We start from the raw sequence: 25,582 nt of genomic DNA, 5'->3' as shown, positions 1-25,582 counted from the left end.
GAGATAAAACAATGGATGGAAATACATTTTAAAATAATGGAAGTAGGTGGGAAAAGAAAAATCTATATAAATTATTGCAAATAAAAGGGAGTGATTGGAAAGGGGGTGGGGATGGAGGAGAGAGAGTTCATGATCTAAAATTGTTGAACTCAACATTCAGCCCGGAAGGCTGTAAAGTGCCTTGTCGGAAGATGAGGTGCTGTTCCTCCAGTTTGCGTTGAGCTTCACTGGAACAATGCAGCAAGCCAAGGTCATGTGGGCATGAGAGCAGGGTGGAGTGCTGAAATGGCCAGCGACAGGGAGGTCTGAGTAATGCTTGCAGATAGACTGAAGGTGTTCTGCAAAATGGTCACCCAGTCTGCGTTTGGTCTCTCCAATGTAGAGGAAACCGCATTGGGAGCAACAAATGCAGTAGACTAAACTGAGGGAAGTGCAAGTGAAATGCTGCTTCACTTGAAAGGAGTGTTTGGGCCCTTGGAAGGTGAGGAGAGGGGAAGTAAAGGGGCAGGTGTTGCACCTTCTTCGGTTGCATGGGAAGGTGCTGTGGGAGGGGGTTGAGGTGTGCGGGGTGATGGAGGAGTGGACCAGGGTGTCCTGGCGGGAACGATCCCTACGGAATGCCGCTGGGGGGAGGCTGAAGGGAAGATGTGTTTGGTGGTGGCATCATGCTGGAGTAGGCGGAAATGGCGGAGGATGATCCTTTGAATGCAGTGGCTGGTGGGGTGAAAAGTGAGGACAAGGGGGACCCTATCATGTTTCTGGGAGGGAGAAGCAGTTGTGAGGGCGGATGCGCGAGAGATGGGCCGGACACGGTTGAGGGACCTGTCAATCATCATGGGTGGAAAACCTCTGTTCAGGAAGAAGGAGGACATGTCAGAGTAACTGTTTTTGAAAGTGGCATCATCAGAACAGATGTGACGGAGGTGAAGGAACTGAGAGAATGGGATGGAGTCCTTACAGGAAGCAGGGTGTGAGGAGCTGTGGTCGAGGTAGCTGTGGGAGTTGGGTAGGCTTGTAATGGATATTGGTGGACAGTCTATCACCAGAAATTGAGGCAGAGAGGTCAAGGAAGGGAAGGGAAGTGTCAGAGATGGACTATGTGAAAATGATGGAGGGGTGGAAATTGGAAGCAAAATTAATAAATTTTTCCAGGTCCAGACGAGAGCAGGAAGCAGCACCGAAGTAATCATCGATGTACCGGAGAAAGTGTTATGGGAGGGGGCCGGAGTAGGACTGGAACATGAAATGTTCCACATACCCGAGGTTTTCCACCCATGGTGGTTGACAGGGCCCTTAACCGTGTCCGGCCATCTCCCGCGCATCCGCCCTCACACCTTCTTCTCCCTCCCAGAAACATGATAGGGTCCCGCTTGTCTTCACTTTTCACCCCACCAGCCTCCGCATTCAAAGGATCATCCTCCGTCATTTCCGCCTACTCCAGCATGATGCCACCACCAAACACATCTTCCCTTCATCCACCCCCGGCGGCATTCCGCAGGGATCGTTCCCGCCAGGACACCCTGGTCCACTCCTCCATCACCCCCTACACCTCAACACCCTCCCACGGCACCTTCCCATGCAACCGCAGAAAGTGCAACACCTGCCCCTTTACTTTCCCTCTCCTCACTGTCCAAGGGCCCAAACACTCCTTTCAAGTGAAGCAGCATTTCACTTGCACTTCCCTCAATTTAGTCTACTGCATTCGTTGCTCCCAATGCGGTTTCCTCTACATTGGAGAGACCAAACGCAGACTGGGTGACCGCTTTGCAGAACACGTTCGGTCTATCCGCAAGCGTTACCCAGATCTCCCTGTCGCTTACCATTTCAACACCCCACCCTGCTCTCATGCCCACATGTCCGTCCTTGGCTTGCTGCATTGTTCCAGTGAAGCTCAACACAAACTGGAGGAACAGCACCTCATCTTCCAACTAGGCACTTTACAGCCTTCCGGACTGAATATTGAGTTCAACAATTTTAGATCATGAACTGTCTCCTCCATCCCCACTCCCTTTCCAATCCCCCCCTTTTATTTTCAATAATTTATATAGATTTTTCTTTTCCCACCTACTTCCATTATTTTAAAATGTATTTCCATCCATTGTTTTATCTCTACCTTTTAGACATTTTTGATTCCTTCACCCCACCCCACCCCCACTAGGTCTATATGTAGCTTGCTCGTCCTGCTTTCTACCCTTAATTAGCACATTCCTCAGATAATATCACCACCTTCAACACCTCTTTGTCCTTTTGTCTGTGACATCTTTTTGGTTATCTCCACCTATCACTGGCCCTCTATCCAGCTCTACTTGTCTCAACCCCCCTTAAACCAGCTTATATTTCACCTCTCTTCTATTTTTACTTAGTTCTGTTGAATGGTCATTCGGATTCAAAGTGTTAACTGTGTTCCTCTCTGCAGATGCTGCCAGACCTGCTGAGTTTTTCCAGGTATTTTTGTTTTTGTTTTAGTTATGTAGATTGCTGTGTTGACAATGATCTACTCTCTTAGCTTCTCAGAAATCCCAGATATTTTGTGATGAGTTCCATGGGTTTGTCCCACTTTAGACGATTGCGGCAGCCACGAATTGGGTATGTTGAGCACTAAGCCTAAATTGCTGATGCAGGTTCTCATCGCTAAAACTCTGCGCCTGGAGACCTAAACTATAGAATTATCTTTAGAAAGCTAAACGAGTTCCTTTCATAGCACTCTATATCCTTGTATGTTATATTCTTCATCTTTTCTCTGCTAATATAGCAGCTGTAGCATTAATTCATTAATTAGTGTTGGCACTTGTAATGTGTTGCCATTGATGTTTAATATTAGAAAGAGTTTAAGCCTGAAAGTTCCCCTACTAGGCTCATTTTGGAATTCAGTACCATTACAGAAAAGCCAGCCTTTGCTTCTTAGGGCAGGGTTTTTTGCTCACTGTGCGGGCAGGCGGGCGCCTGACACGCTCGAGCGTGAAATTGCGCACGATGACATCGGGTGAGTGTCCTGATGTCATTGCGCACTTGCATGGTGTTTCGGTCGGTGGGCGCGTGCAGAGAGTTGGCAGCGCGCCCGCCAACAATTCAGAGGCTATTAAGGCCACTAATGTATTAATTAGCTGCAATTTGTTGCTGCCAGTCCAACATTACAGTTGGCGGGTGCATGAATCGTCCAGGCGGCCTTTGCATTTTTCAGGAAACCTCATCCAAGGGCAGAATGAGGTTTCCAATATTAATTTAAAACAAAATAAACATTTTTGGACAGAGTTTTTATAATTTATATTTTCATGTGAGTGAGTCTGCTGTATGGAAATTTTTTTCTGCATTTTCAAAGCTTCATTTCGTGATTTTAAATTCTTCAGCTCCCTGAGGCAGCTCTCTGCCATCAGGGAGTTTTGATTGCGCGCCACCCCCTCCCCAACCCCCCACCATGCCCTTAAGCACGCGCCCTCCTCCCGCCCGCCCCCCCCATCCCAGCAGCGCTGAGCCTTTCAGCACGCTTTTCACACTGGCTAGCTGTTAATTGGTCAGCCAGCGTGAAATTGCGGTCGGGGGCCCGGCCGCGGGTGGTGAGCCATTTCCCGGGCCCTCCCAGGTCCACCCATCAAGCCCGCCTGACGACCTCAAAATCCTGTCCATAAGCTACTTTTACAAAGAGGTTTCGAGCTCAAGGGCTCAAATAGCCATGTTAAATTCCGCCTCCGTCTATTACAGTAATTACAGCGCAATTATCTGTTATTGTCCTTTTGAGGCTGACAACCTGTTCTCATTGGGGCAGGGCCATTTTGTATTGTACAGTTCGATTTTTGAGGTTGCATGAAACCTCGACATTTTCGCCTAAATACTGTTGATATTGTGACCCAGTATTTGTATCAACCTGATGGTAAATACAGCCAATTGGTGTGGCAGCAGTGATGGAATGTTTTCTTGCCTCTCATCAAAGGAAAGTGCTGAGTTTATGCAGCCCATATACACGAATATTGACCTCTACTTAGTCTATAGTATTATGGTCCAGTAACAGCGGACACCGTGGTAGCCACATACCAGACAATGAAACAATGGTACTTAGGGAAGATTGAGAAAGTTGGTTCATTAGATCATTGGTGTCGGAACCTAATCTACACTTGATTCTAACTTTGCCCCCTTCTTCGTTAACAGTTTCACCTGGGAGAAGGGAATCATGAATAATCCTCACCGTGGATTCAGGAACACAGAAAGTGATAAAACTTTTCCAGACTCACTGTTCAACAAAAGGTAAGCTTATTGTATCTGATGCTAGGGCAGATAGTGAATTATTGCCTTATGTCATGCAACAAGAGTTAGAGGATCAACATTATTTGCTTTGATATGGCAGACTGTCTGCCTGCATTATGGATTCCAGGCCACCTTTTAGACCTGGCTGATATCAGAATGCAGTCAGAGGACAGATTTGAGGATTTGTATCAATATCTGATGGCCTTCTTTGAGGATAAGCTGTGGCTGAAAGGTGGGCTCAGTCATTATGGTCTACCTCTTGATGAGAATGAAGAGATGTCACCCTCACTGGAAGACATAGTGGTCCTATGTTGGCTACAACTTATTCATCCCAGCCTACCACATCTAGTGAAGCAGAGGTATGGGACTGAGCTCATATCATACACCCTGGCATCCACCAAGAGATCTCCCAAGCCTTGGATTCTCTGTTAGATGAGATTCATGCATCTACTGATGCCAAGGCTCTTTGCACTGCCATCTCCTCCTTCCAGAATTGCCTGACACTTTGGTCCTCGCCTAACATGAGATAGCCAGACCAGACAGAGAGAGAGAGAGATGAAGAGACCTCATAACTCCCTTCCTTCATGCACAGAACAAGTATCATGCCCATTATGTAAGCAATTAGGTTGATCAGATAAACATTCCCTCTCCAAGTATGATTTTCTATTAGATCAAGAGTGCCATTGAAGGCTAAAGTGTGTAAGATAAATGTTATCCTGGCTGACGATGATGTCATTGCAGACAGTGTTGTTTAAATGAAGGGAATGGGGAGCCTGCTGATGTTTTGTTGGAATCAGCTGCACTCCATGTACGGATTTATCCGTCACCCTGCTTAGACACCTTCTTTGAGCACCTTGCTATTCGGGTAACTATTGACTGTGGAGCCACTGGCAACATGATCCGTGCTTCCACATCTATGAGACTCAGTGTCCCAGTCAAGAATACATCCCAATATGCGTACCAGGATGGTGTTTCATCACCATTACATGTTGTTGGTGAAACACTCTTCTCTCTGTTCGGGGGTCATCACAAGCTTGCCTTCGAAAGCCTGTCATGGAGAATCTAGATGTTGAGATACTTGCAGACACTGCTTTCATAGAAACTAATGATGTGTCAATTCAACTAGCCAAATGCTTCGTGCTAGTAGTTGACTCCACCACCTATGTTTATGGATCTCATGCTTCCTCCAGCACATGCAGGGTGAGATGAGCCCATGTACTTCGTGCTCCCTCATGGTCAATGACAATCAGGACAGGGGGTTTCATTGAGATGATCCTACAGAATGATCTTGCAGACCTCACGACAATTTCAGTTGACCCAAACTCTCTTTCTTGAGGATAAAGTGTACCAAGCCACCCAACATTTGGCCTCCACCATATATTTTGACCAACATTGCTAACATCATTTGTGCATCTCTCCTGTGAACCTTAACTACCAGCAACCAAGGTTCTCAGCCTTCTTAGGGTGACATGACTCCCCAAGCAATGCAAGCGTGACACCATCAGCTGTTTTGAGTCTGTTCTTGTGGACCCGGATCACACACTGCCTTAGCACTCACATTCTCTATTCCACACACTCCTTCAGGAGTATGATGACATCTTTGATCCAGGATTTCCAGGTTACAATGGCAAGGCTGGATCCTTCAAGATGAATGTCAACGTGGGGCCTGTCCATCCCCTACAACACAAGGGTCACCTTCCCCAGTATGCCAGACATAAATTGGTTGAATTGCAACAAACATTTGATGACCTTGAAGGCCTTGGAGTCTTTGCTCGACCTAAAGCTGTGGGGGGTCATTGTGGAGTACCGTAATCCATCATTTATTGTGAAAAAGTCAAATGGGGTTTTGGACTTGTCACAGCGTTCGCCGATTTTGGGTGCTGCAGTAAGCCGCAACCTTCGCTCATGCCAGGTATCGACTCAACTTTACGCAAGATTGTTCAGCGGAAACACATCTTTGCAACAGATCTGACCAATGCCTTTTATCAGATTCCATTAGTGTGATCTTTAATGAGGTAGTGTGGAGTGGTCACACCCTACAAGGGTGGTGGTGTATACATGTGATCTGCCATGGGCATGCCTGCAAATGAAATTGTCCTTGAGAAATTGTCCTAGAGAGGAGCATAGTTGTCAAGCTTGTAGTCCTTTCCTATGGTGGTAACAATCCTGAAGAACTTCTTCACAACTGGCAACATGTGCTACATGCTCTGTCAAGATGTGATGTCTGCCTGTCTGACTCTAAAGCACTCACCTGCCCTAAGATTACATGTATTCTGGGATGGATTTCATCCCAGGGCATCTTGCAAGCTAGCCCACACCATGTGGCCACTCTGTACCAGATCTGCATCAGGGAAAGCTTCTGGTAGGAGATCTTTCATTGGAGCCTACAAGATGCTTTTGAGAGTCCTTCCTCAGTGTGCCTCATACACAACCCCCTTGGACGCCGATCTGTTGGGTGTCAGTCCAATGAAAGGATCAATTGGACAAATAGTCTCTGCACAAGCTTCTAAATGGCACAATCTGCCCTTTCATCCGCTGAAACCATTCCCCTTCCCTGTCCAGACCTTCAACTCTGGGTTATCACAGACTGTGCTGTTAAGATGCAGGGCAGTGCATCCACCCTGTATGTGACCCATGAAAACAGACTCAAATTTGCTGTTTTTGTTTTGGTGCCAAACTGTGTAGTCATCTTGTCACCTGATTGCCTTGTGAAATTGAAACTCTGCCCGTGGCAGCTTCTAGCAAGAATTTCAGCCCATATATTGTGCAATCCAAACACTGCCCTTGTGCTCTCCCGGTCAGCAAACCTTGGTGTGCAAGCCTCTGAGAAACTGAACAGGGGAGAAATTTCTGCCAGTCCCATGGGGCAGCATTTTGCCCCGTCGGGCAGGCTTGGTGGAAGGCGATTTCACACTGGCGGGCCAATTTTAAGGCTTGTGTGCTCAATGACCTTTTAAAAGAACCTTCAGCTGGATTAACCAGTTGCAGCCGGCACACTTTGTACAGGAATTGCGGTTCAGTTGATGTGTTTTTTTTTAAAAGAAAAATCCGGTTTGTGCCACTAGAGGTCCTCCCACTCTATTGCTGCCCACACTGGCTCGCTCTCAGCTCATCACCCCTCCAGCGGGTGAATCCTTCAGGAGAGAGATGCCGCAAACACAGAAAGGGTGGGACTCTGGCATTGTTTTCCAGGCATTTGCCGTTCACTTCTGGCCGAGGCACGCTGAAGCTGAAACAGGAGCTTGGCCTAAATAACCAAGTGGTTATGGTACTGGGTTTGTAACCCCAAGATCAAGAGTTCAAATCTCACAATGGTAAAACTATGAAACAATGTAACTTCATCTGAATAGGAACAGATGGAAACGGGTTTGTACTCGAAAGAGTTACAATAAACTGAAGCTGAAACCGGTCGGGGTGGGGGGCTCCCTACGCATAATAACTCACTACAGACAAAACGGCCAAACTATTTTAATCACATTTTAATAATATTGTCAGACTTGAGGAGGTGGAGCAGGGGAGCGTGGCTAATTCTAGCACAGGCAGGATGGACCGAATGGTGCTATGTCCATTCGCTGATTCTATGACTTCATCATTGAATTCCATTATCCCAGCTCGGCGACCTCAACGGGACAGTTTCAGAACCCCAAACACTTTTGGGGTTTTTTTTAAAGTTAGGCGGCAGAGCAGTAGGTGTAACAACCAATTTGGAACATGTGCATTAAAACCAGGTGCAAATTTATCGACATCGATGTGTTTCCTGTCGAATCGTCTAGAGCAGCCGGATGTTTCAAATTGATTGTGAGAAGATTTAAAAAAAAGTTATATAGCCTCAGACACAGAATAGGGAAGTGGCTGTACATGGTCTTGTTATCACTCAGGCGGGTTAGCAAACACAACAAACGCCAGAAGATTCAATTCTGTCATCCTCCCCAACTACTTTCTGCATGCAGTGAAGCAAGGGGGTGAGAGGGAAGGAAAGCACCCCTGACGCTCAGAGGCACTTCATAGAAACCATGAGGTTATCGTTCTATCACGGGAGCATCAGCCAGGCAGAGACCGAGTGTTTGTTGGCGTTGTCAGGCAAAGACGGCAGCTATTTGATCCGAGACAGCGAAACCATACCTGGGACCTATTGTCTGTGTGTGCTGTAAGTACGAAAATTGAGTAGCAAGTTGGTCGTTAAAGGAGGCGAGGGGGCGAGTTCAAGAATAGGCATAAATATTAATTGTCTCTCCAAATTCAACTACGTTGACACAAGCGAGCCGGGAGGTTCAAAGGGACTGGGGTGGCGTTAACTCGGTCGTTTTGCATTGAGTTTTGACTCCCATGTACGAGAACGAAGTATCGAACAGATTAGGAAACGAGGCAGTGAAACATAACTAGCCCGCTTGGAAGAAAAACATTGCATTTATATAGCGCCTTTCCCAACCCCCTAGATCGACCCCAAGCGCTTTGGAGCCAATGAAGCCTGGTCAGTGCAGTAATGCAAGAAACTGTTTCGATACTCTGTTTATTGTACTGGCGCTTCTTTGAGTAGTGGTCATCTGAGATCAGTCCTACCACATTGCATGGATGAGCTGCCCTTGGAATCTACTTGTTTGCAAACAGTTACGGATCTGAGATATGTGGATAGGCTGAATGAACCTGGTCGAGGTGTGCTCAGCACAATCAATTTCCAAAGTGTTATTGACTAAGGCGTGCCATGTCACTCGCTCCCAACCTCATTAAGTTAATCCCCTTGTATGTATCAAGTCTATTAACCTATTAAATACACGGCGGCGAACAAGAATCAGCATTAAGGGATCAGTTTCATTGTCCAAACTCGCAGCAGCTAATTTTAGGTGCTCGACTATAAAAGTTCAAGTGCAGCCCGCCTACTCCAGACGAAACAATTTGATTATTTCTTTCTGAGCGTCTTTGTCTAATGTAATGCAAAAATCAGTAGTGTTGACTGTGTCAAAAGTACCTTTGTAAACTGCTTCCTGCATCTACCTCGATAAATCAAAATATATGGATATCATTTGTGATCAATGGGTTATTCGGAAGTTACACAATTACTCCAGGTTTGAGGTAGAGGTTTGGATGGACTCTTAAACACTTAAATAGCGTATATTTTTCTAAGTCTTCGGCAGGGAGAGTGTCCATTGAACCGTTACCGGATTTGTCAAATTATGTTTCTCTGGTTTAAAAAAAATACACCCGGAATCTTTCTTCCGTCCTGCCCAATTTTGATTTCCTTTCTCATTATTAATTTCACATTAGTTTACAAACCCCCCTCGAGGGAAAGTTGGTAAAACAAAATGTAAAAAACACAAATGTGACAAGGTGGAGCCAGCCTCCAGTTTCGGGGGGGGGGGGGGGGAATAACGAAATAGACTTTTTAAAAACAAAATCTATTTTAAAGTACAGTTAAACCGCGTGGATTGTGTGCGAATGTGTTTATTTTTTGTTGTTGGTCGAAATCGATTCCACGCTTTCCCCAGGGCAGAAGCAGGTTCAAAATAGAGCCCCTCCGCACAACCCCTCCAATAACCATTTAAATCGGCCCCTTTTGGGTGTACACGAGTCAAAACATTTAGCCCTGCATCGATCATGCCTTCAAAGAGAAAAAAAAAAACCGCTCGAGTATTCCGATGCGAGTCAAGTTGTCCTCGCATACAGTATTTCCAGTGATATAATAATGTGCTACAATATATCGCGCCTCCAGGGAAGAGGGTGGAAATTGGACCACGAGGTCGCTGAAGGCAAGCAGGGAAATTGCGTTAGCAAAAAGTAACAATATTCTGCTTCCCCGCCTTTGGGACCCTCAATGGCCACCGGGGATAGAAGGTCCAGGGAGGATTTGATAAACATGGAAATGAGAAAGCTGCACTCTCTCACAGCCCGCCCCCCACGGCGGGCGATCTTTCCGGGACCGTCAAAACACAATTCCAAATATCTCCCAGCAAATGAAAACAGCAATGCTTTCAGACCGAGGTTGAAACTGAAGCGTAAAAAGGAAATTACCCAAACACACACACACACACACACATGTTTATATATATATATATATATATATATATAAACACAGTGGAGCTGCGAGGAAATCCGCCAAATTCTTCACAGCAAACTGATCATTTTGCCCAGTGAAATTCGTCATGGGATCTGATCCAATCCTCATCTGTTTTGTAAACTTTGGTGTGAAATAGACACGAATCCTTCATTCGAGAAGGTTTTTTTTTAAAAAAAGAAAGAAACTTTGAAACAAGTCTCGACCTTTCTATGTTCAACTTGTGAACCTTAAGGAATTCACTCGGTTGCTTGGACTTATTTGTGTTTTTTTTTAAAAACCGTGTCTACGGTAGTGTAAACCGCCTTGAAATCCGCAGCAAGTTACTTCAATGAAAAGGGGTCTGAGCGCGGCGAGCGGACCTTTTGCCCCCTCTCCTGCTCTCCTGCCCCTTCCCAGTTTCATTAATCCACACCGCGGGGCTGACCTTTTGAAAGCAGACAGTTCAGTTTTGCACCCACCCACCCACCCCCGCGAGAAGATGATTCATTATTAATATTATTTTCATAACTTCGGAAGCATGTAGAGGGCAGGGGCCCCGTGGGTGACTGGGGAGCTGGGAAGAGGAGGAGCGGCAGGTGCCCGTTTGGGGGAGGCTCTTTCCAGCCTGTTGCTGCTTTCCTTTTGTTTGTAAGGAGATTTTACACAAGTGTTCAAATCACAGAGATAAAAACAAAAAAACTGCGGATGCTGGAAATCCAAAACAAAAACAGAATTAGAGGGTCATGAGGACTCGAAACGTCAACTCTTTTCTTCTCCGCCGATGCTGCCAGACCTGCTGAGTTTTTCCAGGTAATTCTGTTTTTGTTCAAATCACTCCCGGGCGAGGAAATGTGCCTTCCTCATCGGGGTCTGGAATCACCCCCTCTCCCCTCCCACCACATTCCTTCGACCAGGGGTTGGAATATTGAATAGCCGCATTGAAACAGCCCCGGCTCATTTACAGCCAGTCTCCCTCAAGGTTCGAAATGCACGGACGGCTCCACTTGCCTTGGATGCTGAATGATATTTAAAAAAAAATAAATGCCTGGTCTCTGGAGCTCCCTGCCTTCTCCCAGCCAGGCCGAGGGGAACACGTTCGGAGTAAAACCCCGCAGATTTGTCTAAAAAAAATCATTACTTAGTTTCAGTGGAAAATTTTACCCTTTGATATTTATAGAACCTTGCACCAAACTGAGGTGCTATTTGAGGCGCCTTTTGATCTCGACCCATGAAGTGCTTTTTTTTTATACACACACACACACACACACCCGTCCCGTTCAGGATCTTCCTGTTAAACGGGAGTTTAAGACACAAAACGCAGAGCCGTCATGAAACCTCTGCCCATAACTCTTGAGCGTGCACGTCCAACCGAAATCAACATGAAAACACCCAGCTTTGAAACAGCCAAGCGGAATTGGTGAGCGAGTTGTCAGCATTATCCACGATAACGCATTCAGCATGTTTAACCCACCTTGGCTCGTGGTCTGCGCATTGCTCAACAAAGCTCCCGTTCTCTTCATTCAAGGGGTTGAGTGAGACGGGGGAATTGATTGAGGTGGGGGCGTTTTGAACGTTCATTTGCCGGGTGTGGGGAATCGCTGGCCAGGCCAGCATTTATTGCCCATCCCTAATTGCCCTTGTTCCGAGGGCGTTTTAAAGAGTCAACCACATTGCTCCTCTTTTATTAACGAAATAGTTACACTTCACAGAATCACACAGTGCAGAAGATGCCCTTCGGCCCATAAAGTCTGCACCGACACGTGAGAAACACCTGACCTACCTACCTAATCCCATTTACCTGCACTTGGCCCATAGCCTTGAATGTTATGACGTGCCAAGTGCTCATCCAGGTACTTTTTAAAGGATGTGAGGCAACCCACCTCCACCACCCTCCCAGGCAGCGCATTCCAGACCATCACCACCCTCTGGGTAAAAAGGTTTTTCCTCACATCCCCCCTAAACCTCCTGCCCCTCACCTTGAACTTATGCCCCCTTGTGACTGACCCTTCAACTAAGGGGAACAGCTGCTCCCTATCCACCCTGTCCATGCCCCTCATAATCTTGTACACCTCGATCAGGTCGCCCCTCAGTCTTCTCTGCTCCAATGAAAACAACCCAAGTCTATCCAACCTCTCTTCATAACTTAAATGTTTCATCCCAGGCAACATCCTGGTGAATCTCCTCTGCACCCCCTCCAGTGCAATCACATCATTCCTATAATGTGGTGACCAGAACTGCACACAGGACTCCAGCTGTGGCCTCACTAATGTTGATTGCAGACAGCGGATACAACCCCCCCCCCCCCCCCAGATGTAATGCCTTCTGGGTGCCCAGCTCATGAGTAAATATACCCAGGTGGCACAGAGGTCATGACCACGATGAACAGAGGCCCAGGTTAATTATCTGGGGACACGGGTTCAAATTGTGTCATGGCAACTGGTGGAATGTCAACATTCAATCACAGTAATTAATTTTAAAATCAATTCATTAAAAAGAAAAGCAACCTACAACTGAAAGCGAGTCTCAGTAATGGTGACTCTGTTCGATTGTTGTAAAAACCCATCTGGTTCACTCATGTCCTTAAGGGAAGGAAATCTGCCATCGTTACCTGGACTGGCCTACACGTGACTCCAAAACCACAGCAATGTGGTTGACTCTTAACTGGCCTCATGGGCAACAAATGCTGGACGTGCCAGGGACATCCATATCCCATGAACTAATTTTTTAAAAAAAGGACCCAGAGATTCTTTGCCTCACCTATTTGACTGGTCTAGCTATTCTGAGTATGTTGTACAGGCGTGAGATTAACCAAAAGAGCAAATCTATTATTTTAAATTATTATTGGACAGCATGATGTCCTTTTTGTAAAAAAAATAGTTAGGACAATAGTTAACAGGAATGTGCCACTGCCCTGTGATTTAGTTTGAGGTTTATACTGCCCATTCATAAATCAGCTTGGGCTATTTCCACCTCAGACAGAATCAGTCCAATGGTTTGAATGTTTTATCTGTATTAACACGACTTTTTGAACATTTGTTTGCAGCACCATTTGAAGATGAATGTCAAAGGGCTGATTGCTGAACCGTGGTTTACCTTTAGTCGCCCCTCGTCAGTTTACCCTTTTCCACAACTCGCTCACCAATTCCGCTTGCCGTTTCAAAATTGGTGTTTTATGTGGTTCGGTTGGATGTGCACGCTCAGAGTTGTGGGCAGCGTTTCATTGTTTGGTCCTCAGTGCTACTCTGTGCATCTGCGGAACTGAGTAAAGAGCAAGTTGTTTAGAAATGAAAATGGAGACAAAGGCAAAACAAGGACAGAGCGAGGTGTAAACCACATCCATTTGCACTTTTTCAGATAAGGAGAGCTATTGCTCTTGCAGTCTTCACACAGGAACTGGTGCAAAGCAATTTCAACTTCAGTTCAACATAGCTGCTACTTGAGAAATTGAGAGCGTGCCAGCCAAAAGAAGAATTTCCTACTAATAGCTTGCCGGAGCAAAAATGCTGGAAATACGAAACACTCTCACACATTCATGATGAGAATGGTGTAAAATGCACAATAGGTCCACATGGACAGCTGAAAGAGACTGACAGTGATTTCAGTTTGAAATTGGCTCAGATCTTCCAGTCTCTGGATTGTCAGAGACCGGACGTACCCTCTAGATCAGCATTGGGAGGCCCTACACACTGACTCTGTGGGGATTGCTCAGGAAGTTTGAACTGCTTGTGTGCAATTCCCCTGCTTCCACTGGACCCTCCAGAAAAGTCTTGGACTCTGCGTCAGAGACTTTGGACATTTCCACTTACCTGAATAGTTAGCCAGGAAATATGAAACAGAAAAATCCTAGTCTAATTCCTGACTAATACAGTTGACAGTCTCCCAGTCAATCACACCAATCTCCCCCCACCCTGATTTCCTCCCTCGATCCCCCATCTATCCTCGACCCAAACTGACTAGCCCCTGACCTGACAACCCCTCCCGATCTGACCCAACTATCCTACTCACCAACCCTACCCAGCTGCCACCCTACCCAGCTTCCATTCCAATCACCTATCATCCTACCCACCTACCACCCTACCCAGCTGCCATCCTAACCACTTACCCACTTACTTCACCCATCTGCCTACTTACACATTCACCCATTCAGTCATCCATTCACTCATTCACTAACACACTGAGAAGCTTGGCGATCTTTAAACACTTAACTGAATACAGCAGCTAGCACCATTAAAAGGGACTATGATTTCTGCGCTGATTCTTTTTGCTACTCTCTGAGGATTCCTGCGCTTGGGGAGTTCTTCTACATCATGCATTGGAAGTCAGAGCCTTTTCAATGTATCCAGGTAAGTGGGTAGTTTTCTGTATAATCAACGTTGGACACGGAGGTTTCTGACCCTGATTGGAAGTTTTGGGCCAATAAATCTTGACTATATGGCCAAGGTTTTAAGACACATCGTGTCCCATTCTCTATTTTGAGTGGGTATTGGTTTTTAAATTGTTACTGGTTGGTTATTCAAAAATGTATTTTTTTTATATCTCCAGGAATCAAACATTTGTTCATACTTACCGGATTTTTGAAACTTCCGGAAATTGGTCAGTTAAGGTAAGGAATACAGCCCGTTTAATTAAACTATTGGCATGACACTTACACCCAGATCTGAGGGAGGTTGTCCATTCTACTGGCCCGACCTGTGGTAAAATAGGGAGATATTTACCCAGAAAGGCAGGTACCTTGGAATTAAATAATGGATGGAGAGAGTGGGCAGCTTGTGAGCTCCTAAGGTGAATGGGGAATGCCAGGAAACTATGACTTATAAAACTAATAATACTCTAAATCTCTTAAAAACCTCAACCAACCCAATAGCCCACGCACATTATAGTGACAAGAAGTAACAAATTTCAAAAGAGGAACACAACATTAGGAACATAGAAACTAGGAGCAGAAGTAGGCCATTTGGCCCTTCGAGCCTGCTCTGCCATTCATTATGATCATGGCTGATCATCCAACTCAATAGCCTGCTCCCACTTTCTTCCCATACCCTTTGATCCCTTTCGCCCCAAGAGCTATATCTAACTCCTCCTTGAAAGCATACAATATTTTGGTCTCAACTATTTACTGTGGTAGTGAATTCCACAGGCTCACCACTCTCTGGGTGAAGAAATTTCTCCTCATCTCAGTCCTAAATGGTCTACCCCATATCCTCAGACTGTGACCCCTGGTTCTTGACTCCCCCACCATCAGGAACATCCTTCCTGGATCTACCCTGCCTAGTCCTGTTAGAATTTTATAGGTTTCTATGAGATCCCCCCTCATTCTCCTGAACTCCAGCGAATATAATCCTAATCGACTCAATCTCTCCTCATGTCAGTCCCGCCATCCCAGGAATCAGTCTGGTAAACCTTTGCTGCACTCCCTCTATAGCAAGAACAACCTTCCTCAGATAAGACCAAAACTGCACACAATATTCCAGGTGTGGTCTTACTAAGGCCCTGTATAATTGCAGCAAGACATCCCTGCTCCTGTACTTGAATCCTCTGGCTATGAAGGCCAATGTACCATTTGCTTTCTTTACCGCCTGCTGCACCTGCATGCTTACCTTCAGCGACTGGTGTACAAGGACACCCAGTTCTCGTTGCACATTCCCCTCTCTCAATTTATAGCCATTCAGATAATAATCTGCCTTCCTGTTTTTGCTACCAAAATGGATAACCTCACATTTATCCACATTATACTGCATCTGCCATGCATTTGCCCACTCACTCAGCTTGTCCAAAGCTCTGCGTCATCAGCAAATTTGGAGATATTACATTTAGTTCCCTCATCTAAATCATTAATATATATTGTGAATAACTGGGGTCCCAGCACCGATACCTGCGGTACCCCACTAGTCACTGCCTGCCATTCAGAAAAGGACCCATTTATTCTTACTCTTTGTTTCCTGTCTGCCAACCAGTTTTCTATCCATCTCAATACATAACTCCAATCCTGTGCGCTTTAATTTTACACACCAATCTCTTATGTGGGACTTTGTCGAAAGCCTTCTGAAAGTCCAAATAAACCACATCCACTGGCTCCCCCTCATCAACTCTACTAGTTACATCCTCAAAAAATTCCAGTAAATTTGTCAAGCATGATTTCTCTTTCATAAATCCATGCTGACTCTGTCCGATTCTGCCACTGTTTTCCACGTGCTCACCTATTAAATCTTTTATAATGGACTCTAGAATTTTTCCCACTACCAACAGGCTGACTGGTCTATAATTCCGTTTTCTCTCTGCCTCCCTTTTTTTCAAAAAAATGTTTTTTTTAAAGGGGCAAAAATGAAAACACCTTACAAAAAAGGGGTAAAGGTTGGTCTAGAGCAATGCAAGCTATTCAAATCTTGAAGTTACCAGTGGGATTAATTGATCCTGACATTTGGTTCAGAGTTTAAAGATGCTCCAATTTGGTGCAATGTTACAGTCGATTGAACAAAGACACCAAGCATTCACTTTAATGCTCAGTTATTGTTTGCATCATGGGCTTGTGGTACTCCACATAACATAATCTGCACAGCCCATGATCTATATATAATGACACCGAACAAGTACTCATTAGTACTGGTAGACTGTATTTAACATCAGTTTGACTCTATGTCCCCTTTTTGCTTAATTTACAAATGATTGCTTTTTGCAAGCTTAGACTTTTGAGAGAATGGTTGTCCCAACAAGGTAAATGTTGCTGGTTGTGAAAAACATATGAACATATGAATTAGGAACAGGAATAGGCCATTTAGCTCCTCAAGTCTGCTCCTCCATTCAATAAAACCAAGGCTGATCTGAATGGTGGCCTCAACACTTACCCGACTATCCTTGAAACCCTATGACTCCCTTGTTAATCAAGAATCTATCTATGTCTGCCTTAAAAACATTCATTGACGCTGTATCTCCCACTCTTTGGGAAGAGAGTTCCACAGGCTCATGGCCCTCTGAGAGAAAAGTATTTCCTCACCTCTGTCTTAAATTCCAGTAGATTTTATTCTTAAATTGTGTCCCTGAGTTCTGGTGTCTCCCACAAGGGGGAACATCCTTTCAGCATCCACTTTGTCAAGCCCCCTGATGATCTTTGTTTCAATAAGATCACTTCTCATTTTTCTGAACTCTAATGGATGCAGCCCAAATTGTCCAACATTTCCTTAGGAGAAACACCTTCATCCCAGGTATAAGAATATAATCCATTCTTAATTAGCACATTCGTTTAGATAATATCACCAACTTCAACACCTCTGTGTTCTTTTGTCCGTGACATCTTTTGATGATCTGCTCCTATCACTGCTTGCTTGTCCCTACAACCACACCACCCCCCTCCACTTCTCCCCCCACCCCCCCATCCCCAACCTTAAACCAGCTTATATTTCATCCCTCTCCTTCTCCTTGGATTCAACCAGTTCTGTTGAAGGGTCATGAGGACTCAAAACGTCAACTCTTTTCTTCTCCGCCGATGCTGCCAGACCTGCTGAGTCTTTCCAGGTAATTCTGTTTTTGTATAAGTGAACCATCTCTGAACTGCTTCTAATGCAATTATGTCCTTTCTTAAATAAGGAGACCAAAACTGCACACTGTACTGTACATGTGGTCTCGCCAACGCCCTGTACAACTAACAAAACATCCCTACCTTTATATTTCATTCCCCTTGCAATAAACAACAATATTCCATTTGCCTTCCTAATCACTTGCTGTACTGCACGTTAATTTATCATGATTCATGTACCAGGACACACAAATCCCTCTGTACCTCAGAGTTTTTTTAAATTAAAAATATACTTTATTCATAGAATATCTGGAAGAACATTACAAAATCGCCATCACAAAATGTACAATCAGCTTCAACTTTTACACATAGATCACGAGGTATATCCATACAATCAATGAATGTTACAATCATTTCAATATGGTCATTACAGACAATCAGACAATGGTATTGGAGTTATCAACATACATCATGCTGCACTCTTGAGGTGCTTCAATACAATTATAATACAATTAGTATTTAATGCATACACTCATTATCTGCAATTTCTCTTCATTTAAATAATATGCTGCCTTTCAATTCTTCCTGCCAAAGCGGACATGTTCACATTTTCCCACATTATACTCCATCTGGCAAATTTTTGCCCACTCTCTTAACCCATCTATGATCTTTGCAGATGCCTTATTTTCTTTTCACACCTTAATTTCCGACCTATCTTTGTGTCATTAGCAAATTTAGCAACTATAATTTCAGTCCTTTCATCCAAATCATGGTTATAGTTTGCAAATAGTTGAAGCCCGAGCACGGATCCCTGTGGCACTCCACTCATCACAACTTGCCAGTCTGAATATAACCGATTTATGCCAATGGTCTGTTTCCTGTTAGCTAACCAATCTTCTATCCATGCTAATATGTTACTCCCTACACCATGATCTCTTATTTTGTGTGGTAACCTTTGATGTGGCACCTTGTCAAACACCTGGAAATCTAAGTACACCACATGCAGGTCCCCCTTTATCCACGTTGCTTGTTACTTCCTCAAAGAACTCTAATAAATCAGTCAAACATGGTTTTTCCTTTCTCAAAACCATGTTGGTTCTACCTGATGCATTTTCTAACTTGTCCAGTTATAACCTCCTTAGTAATAGATTCTAGCATTTTCCCCCTTAACTGGCCTCTAGTTTCCCGCTTTATGTCTCCCTCCTTTCTTGAATAGAAAATACAAAATACATTCACTGTTTTCTGATCTAATAGCACCTTTCCAGAATTTAGGGAATTTTGGAAAATCCAAACCAATGTATCTACTATCTCACTTCTTTTAAGACCCTGGGATGAAGTCTTTCAGAAGCTGGGGATTTGTCAGCTTTTAGTTCTAATAGTTTTCCCTGGTGATTGTAACTGTTTAAAGTTCCTCGCTCACTTTCACCTGTTGACTTGCAATTATTTCTGGGATGTTTTATGTACCCTCCTACAAGAAGGTATGCAAAATATCTGTTCAATTCATCCACCATTTCCTTATTTTCCATTATTAATTCCCCCAACTCACTCTAGACCAGCGTTCGCTTGAGATACTCTTTTCTTTTTTAAATACCTGTAGAAACTCTTGCTATCTATTTTTATATTTCTAGCTAGCTTTCTCTCGCGCTCTAATTTCTCCCTCCGTATTATTCTTTTAGTCATTCTTTGCTGTTTTTTATATTCTGTCCATTCCTCTGACCTGCCCCTAACCTTTACTGGATTGTATGCTTTTTCTTTCAATTTGATACTATTTAATTTCCTCAGTTAGCCATGGCTGGTGTGTCCTTCTCCTAAAGTCTTTCTTTCTTACTGAAATGTATCTTTGCTCAGTGTTATGAAATACCTCCTTAAATGTCAGCCACTGCATCTCTACTGACCTATTCCCAGTTCACTTTAGCCGGCTCTGTCTTCATACCCTGATAATTGCCTTTATTTAAGTTTAAAACAATAATTTTAGACCCACTCTCTCTCCCTCAAATTGAATGTTAAAATTCAGACATGTTATAATCCTGCTACCTAGGGGCACCTTTATTTATGAGGTCATTAATTAATCCTTCATGTTCCACATTCCCAGATCTAGAATAGCCTGCTCTCTGGTTGGCTACAGAACGTGCTGCTCTAAGAAACAATCCTGAAAACACTCTATGAACTCACCTTCCAGGCTACCCTTGCCAAGCTGATTCATCCAATCTATATGTAGATTAAAATCACCCATGATTATCATTATACCTTTGTCACAAACTCCTATTATTTATTGCTGTATATCCTGTCCTACAGTGTGGTTACTGTTAGGGAGCCCACAAACTACTCCCACAAGTGACTTCCTACCTTTACTATTTCTTACCTCGATCCAAACTGATTCTACATCTTGATATTTAGAACTAAGGTCACCCTTCTCTAATGTACTAATGTCATCCTGAATCAACCAAGCTATCCCCATAAAAACAAAAAAACTGCGGATGCTGGAAATCCAAAACAAAAACAGAATTACCTGGAAAAACTCAGCAGGTCTGGCAGCATCGGCGAAGAAGAAAAGAGTTGACGTTTCGAGTCCTCATGACCCTTCGACAGAACTTGAGTTCGAGTCCAAGAAAGAGTTGAAATATAAGCTGGTTTAAGGTGTGTGCGTGGGGGGCGGAGAGATAGAGAGAGAGAGGGGGGGGAGGTGTGGTTGTAGGGACAAACAAGCAGTGATAGAAGCAGATCATCAAAAGATGTCAACGACAATAGTACAATAGAACACATAGGTGTTAAAGTTAAAGTTGGTGATATTATCTAAACGAATGTTCTTAATTAGCACATTCGTTTAGATAATATCACCAACTTTAACACCTATGTGTTCTATTGTACTATTGTCGTTGACATCTTTTGATGATCTGCTTCTATCACTGCTTGTTTGTCCCTACAACCACACCCCCCCCCACCTCTCTCTCTCTCTCTATCTCTCCGCCCCCCACACACACACCTTAAACCAGCTTACATTTCAACTCTTTCTTGGACTCGAACTCAAGTTCTGTCGAAGGGTCATGAGGACTCAAAACGTCAACTCTTTTCTTCTCCGCCGATGCTGCCAGACCTGCTGAGTTTTTCCAGGTAATTCTGTTTTTGTTTTAAGCTATCCCCATACCTTTCCCTACCTTCCTGTCCTTCTGAAATGTCATGTAACCTTGAATATTCAGGTCCAAGCCATTGTCAGCTTTTACTGTCTCCATTATCACGGAAGATGTCTCTTTCTTGGGGCTTTGTTTTGTGTACAGACACCAGACTGCACTTGGGGGTGGGTGGGGGGATTTTAACATTAGTTTACTGTTAAAACAAAAGTTGGCCACAAGTAACCTGTTGCAGGATGTTTATACTAGACTCTGAAGTTGACTGATATTAACAGGAAGAAAGCACTTTGTAGATCATTTTACCTCCCCTGCACCTTCCAAAGCAGTTTTGTCGTTACTAGTACTTTTTAAGTGTAATTGTTGTTATGCAGGCCAAGGTCGCAGCCAACATGGCACAGCAAGATGCCACAGACACCCATGAAATAAATAGTCAGTTAGTCTGTTCATCAGAAAAAAAACTTGGAATTTCATGCATGGACACCAAAACTGAAGCAGGATATTGTTAACCGAAGGCATTAAGGGAAATGGGACAAAGGTTAAATATTTTAAATATAAAGGTTAAATATGGAGTTAGGTCCCAGATTAGTCATGATCTCTTTGAATGATGGAAAATACTTGAGGGGCTAAATTCCTGTTCCTGTATTCCTATAATATACTCCAGTCCCTATCAGTCCTCTTGTGGTAAAATTTGAAAACAGCGCACATGAACACTTTCCACATCCACCAATGAAAAAGACTTGAATCTCGCAGGTATATAATACTCCAAATCCAAACTTCGGAATGACAGGCTTGTTACAGATACAAAGCATGTTTTAAACAGAGAAAGACAGGCATTTCTTGCTGGCTTCTTCTGACATGGATACATAAGTTTGCTTCACAAAAGAGGAGTGGCCTTAAAGGGACAGGCCAATTTACAAACAGCGCCATCTTAGCGGCTAAATATCAGAACTGAACTTTGAATTACCTCAGAGCATCGCCATGGGCGATCAGCTAGTGTATATAAAATTCTAGCAGTACTGGTAGACTGTATTTAACATCAATTTTACTCTTATGTCCCCTTTTGCTTAATTTACAAGTTCCTGCTTTTTGAAAGCTTAGACTTTTGGGGGAAGGGTTGCCCCAACAAGTTGACATTGGTGGTTGTGGAAAGCTTATACTGTTTCTACAATTGCGGCAGATGTCTCTTCTTGGGGTTTTGTTTTTTGCATGGACACCCAACTGCACTCACCAGGGTCGGGGGTCATGGGGTGGGGGAGGGGGCAGCAGGGCAACTGTACTCAACATTTAACATCCTTCTGATGTCAGAAATTCTTCCCTTTAGGGACAGGAGCTGGAATTTACAAGCAACCACCAAACTATAGACGTTTTCTTCAACAGTGAGCCTTGAACTAACTGCAGGTCCTGCCTGTTTGAATTAATGAGTTGATGGTGACCTTTAAGAGATAGGGATGATTAAGCATAGCTCAAATTTAGGAGCTAAAAACAGTAAGGTGCTGCTGATAACAGACACCTCCTCCACCCATGATTGTCACAACAGATCAGACCTTTTTATTTAGTAAATGATTTCAGTGGGGGAATAATTTGTGCCTGGTCATATGAAAACCACAGTCAACCTCTCATGAAGTCAGACTGTCTTTTGAAATATTCAAATAGGGTCCAATCAATAGAATAACTTTGAGTTTGAGTTTTGACTTGGAAATAATTAAGATTTAAATTACCAGTGCTACCAGAAGCATTATTTCCAAAATAATTTCTAGTTCTGTCTCTTCTTTGGAGGTATTTGTTATTAAGTCTTTACATTTTTTTTATCAAAAGCAAATAAAATATCATAGTTCAGATTATTATCCCATGCCTGCTTTATCTCCATCCTGTTTTCCATTGGGTTTGGTGACCAGCACAAGGAAACCACTTGATTCTGCAACAATTTGCTCTTCATCTGCTTTTAAATGGCTACGACAGGATTCATAGATGAACAATAAAATATTCCCTGAATGGATCTTGAAACACAAGGGAAAACAACCTTTTAAAAAAAAAAGAGTTTGGTAGCAGTCTCAAGAAATGTGAATGCAGCTAAGTTGTAGTTTTGTGTTATAGATGCCATAGTTCACAGGTACCAGAAAACTAACAGTTGGGATTCAGAGCATGATATGACAAAGTTGACAGTAGCCAACGGATTATTGGTTCACACAGGTAGCAGTCCAGTTAAGTATAATGTACCAATCCCTGGCCTGTCAACCCTCCTAATGTTCATGATTAATTTTCGAACAACTTAAATCAACAACAGGGACTGAGTCAAATTCAACTTTTTTCAAAGGCCCAGAGCTCTTTTGTTGCTATCCTGCATTCTTTATTAAAAATAGAGAGTTGATGTACTGTTTAGATCACTGAGTTGCCTTGGGTAAGAAGTAGGGTGCAGATGGCATTGCCCGTGGCTATGAAGGTTACCGTGGCCATAATGTTTATGCATCAATATCCTTCCAGGCTGGAACAGACAATATTTGCAAAAGCTTGCTGTCCCTTCTTGCACTTAGGCTCTATAATTCCAAGACAGCAGAATACATTCCATTTTCTCTTGCCAGAGAGAAGCAGGCAGAGCAAGCACATGACTTTGCAAGGATTGCAGGCTTCTCCATGCTGCAGGGTGTCACTGACAGCATGTATTGTCATGTTGCTGCTGGTGCATGTCGACTCTGAGATGTACTGCAATTAAAAGAGATTCCACCGCCTCAACGTGTAGCTGGTGTGTGGCCACACGCATAGCATTATGCAAGTTGGTGCCTGGTATCCTGGAATCAATCATGATACTTTCATTCTGCGGCAGTCCATGGTGCCATCTGCATTTGAGCAGATATGGCAAGCCGTGACAGAGGCTGGCTACTGGATGGCAAGGACTATTTGCTGACGAATCTTGTGCGTCACCCATGCACGTGTAGGCAGTGTGCAAACAAAAAAGCCATGCTACCAAACAAAATGCGATTGAACAGACTGTTGGGAGTCCTGAAGCAACCATTCTGCTGCCTGGGGGTGCCCTGCAGTACTCTGAAGAGCAGGTGCCAAGATTCATGGAGATCTGCTGCAAGTTGCACAACCTTAACGTCATAAGGGCACTGCCCTTACACCAGCTATGCAGCGATATGCTGTGGAGCAGGAGGAGGGGCAAGAAGAAGAGGAGGAAAAGGGGAGGTGGCAAAACTGATGCCCCTTTCTGGCCAGGCTACCTGTGAATGGTTCACCCCAATGTAATACCAGTAAAGACAACCCCAATTCCCCATTCACCAACAGTCCCATACTTTACCTTCCCTCTGTTAGTGGCCATTACAATCCTCAAGGCCAAATGCAAAAATAAAAGCAATTACAAAATAAACATTCCATACTAAATTTATGAATCAAATCATGTCTTATTGCAGATAAACATCAAATAATCAGGCTTGTGCATTCCCTTGGTGTTTGTCTTCTGTGTGCCTTTGCCTGTCCCAGTGCTCCTCTGAGGTGCTACCCAAATGGTTGCAGCAGGATAGGTGGAAGACTGCTGACTTTCACTTGACCCTGCAGGCTATCTTTGAACAGCACTGGGCTTGGACGCCCTGGCTTTGGGCTGCACCATCATGACATGTGCAGTATTAGCCTGGGCTGGCTGGATGACCAGCAACAGCAACTGGCAGAGTGGCAGTGATGGGAGCAGGAATGCTGTCATCCTGAAAGAGGACACCAAGTGTGTCCATGGAGCCACTGCCATTCCCCAGGATTGGTGCCCAAGCAATCCTAGTAATCAGTTGGAGTACAGGTTGCTGGACAGATGTGACATCCTGCAAGCCCATAGGAAAGTTGATATCTGCAGCCATGATGGCAGCAGTCTGAACTTGTGTGGCAGCAAGCTGTCCTTGTATTGCAGAAGGCTGAGCTTTCGTTACAGCAGCCAGACATTGGGTGGTTTCTGCTTGTGCTGCAATGGAAACTGAGACATTGACCACTGAACACTATATCATGCCTGGGTTGTGCTAATGGAATTGCCAACCACTCCCCTACTGGAAAAGACAGGCTCCAAGCCCTGTACAAAGTCACCGCCAACCTTCTCCATGTTCCTTAACATTGCATGTGGCTTTCTGGCAGGCCTGCCAGTGCACCAAGCATTTCAGTGGGCACACTTCTTATGGATGCCACACATCAAAGTCTTCATCTGAGTCCTCTGCAGCAGAACCCATGTTCAACCTTACCCTCTTGGGAACAGACATCTCTGCTACCTTGGTGCTGTGGCCAGGTCACTTGTACCCAGTGTCTCGCTTCTAAGTTATACTCTAAATTATGTGCAGTGCCAGTATCTGACCTGGTAGCTTCGAGTGTGAGAGCAAGTGATGGTGTTGCTTCTTCATCATAGTATTCCTCTTCTTCCACCTCTTTCTCTTCCACCTGTGTGGCCAGGTGGCAGTTCTTGGGTATAAGAAAAGAGAAGGGCACAAGGGTAGGATTGTAATCTGGTGGAAAGTACACCACCTGCAACTTGTAAATCAGAAGAGATTGTGGGATGAGGGGGAAGTGGAATGGAGAGGAGGATTAGGTGTGAAAATGCTGTCACCTTCTATTGTTTCAGCCCTGACTCTGGCCACAGCCTCAGCAACAGCGGCTTCAATATTGGCTAGCACCATTCTCCTAAATGGGGTTAAGGACATGCAACTG

At 44.2% G+C, this 25,582-nt stretch overlaps 1 protein-coding gene across 2 annotated transcripts in view; it reads left to right on the top strand.

The window, feature by feature from the left end:
• Positions 1–8,098: 8,098 nt before the first annotated feature.
• LOC121284428 (SH2 domain-containing protein 1A-like) overlaps positions 8,099–25,582 on the top strand; it is a 60,302-nt gene continuing 42,818 nt past the window's right edge. For both annotated transcript variants that reach the window (XM_041199886.1, XM_041199885.1), the window contains exons 1-2: positions 8,099–8,386; positions 14,813–14,873. In XM_041199886.1, the coding sequence (XP_041055820.1) occupies positions 8,253–8,386; positions 14,813–14,873 (195 nt within the window). In that variant the 5' untranslated portion in view covers positions 8,099–8,252. The remainder of the gene's footprint in view (positions 8,387–14,812; positions 14,874–25,582) is intronic.

This window comes from Carcharodon carcharias, chromosome 11, assembly GCF_017639515.1.
Source record: "Carcharodon carcharias isolate sCarCar2 chromosome 11, sCarCar2.pri, whole genome shotgun sequence".
Taxonomy (NCBI): domain Eukaryota; kingdom Metazoa; phylum Chordata; class Chondrichthyes; order Lamniformes; family Lamnidae; genus Carcharodon; species Carcharodon carcharias.
The sequence above is the reverse complement of the archived record's forward strand: the minus strand, read 5'-3'. Positions and strand labels throughout refer to the sequence as shown.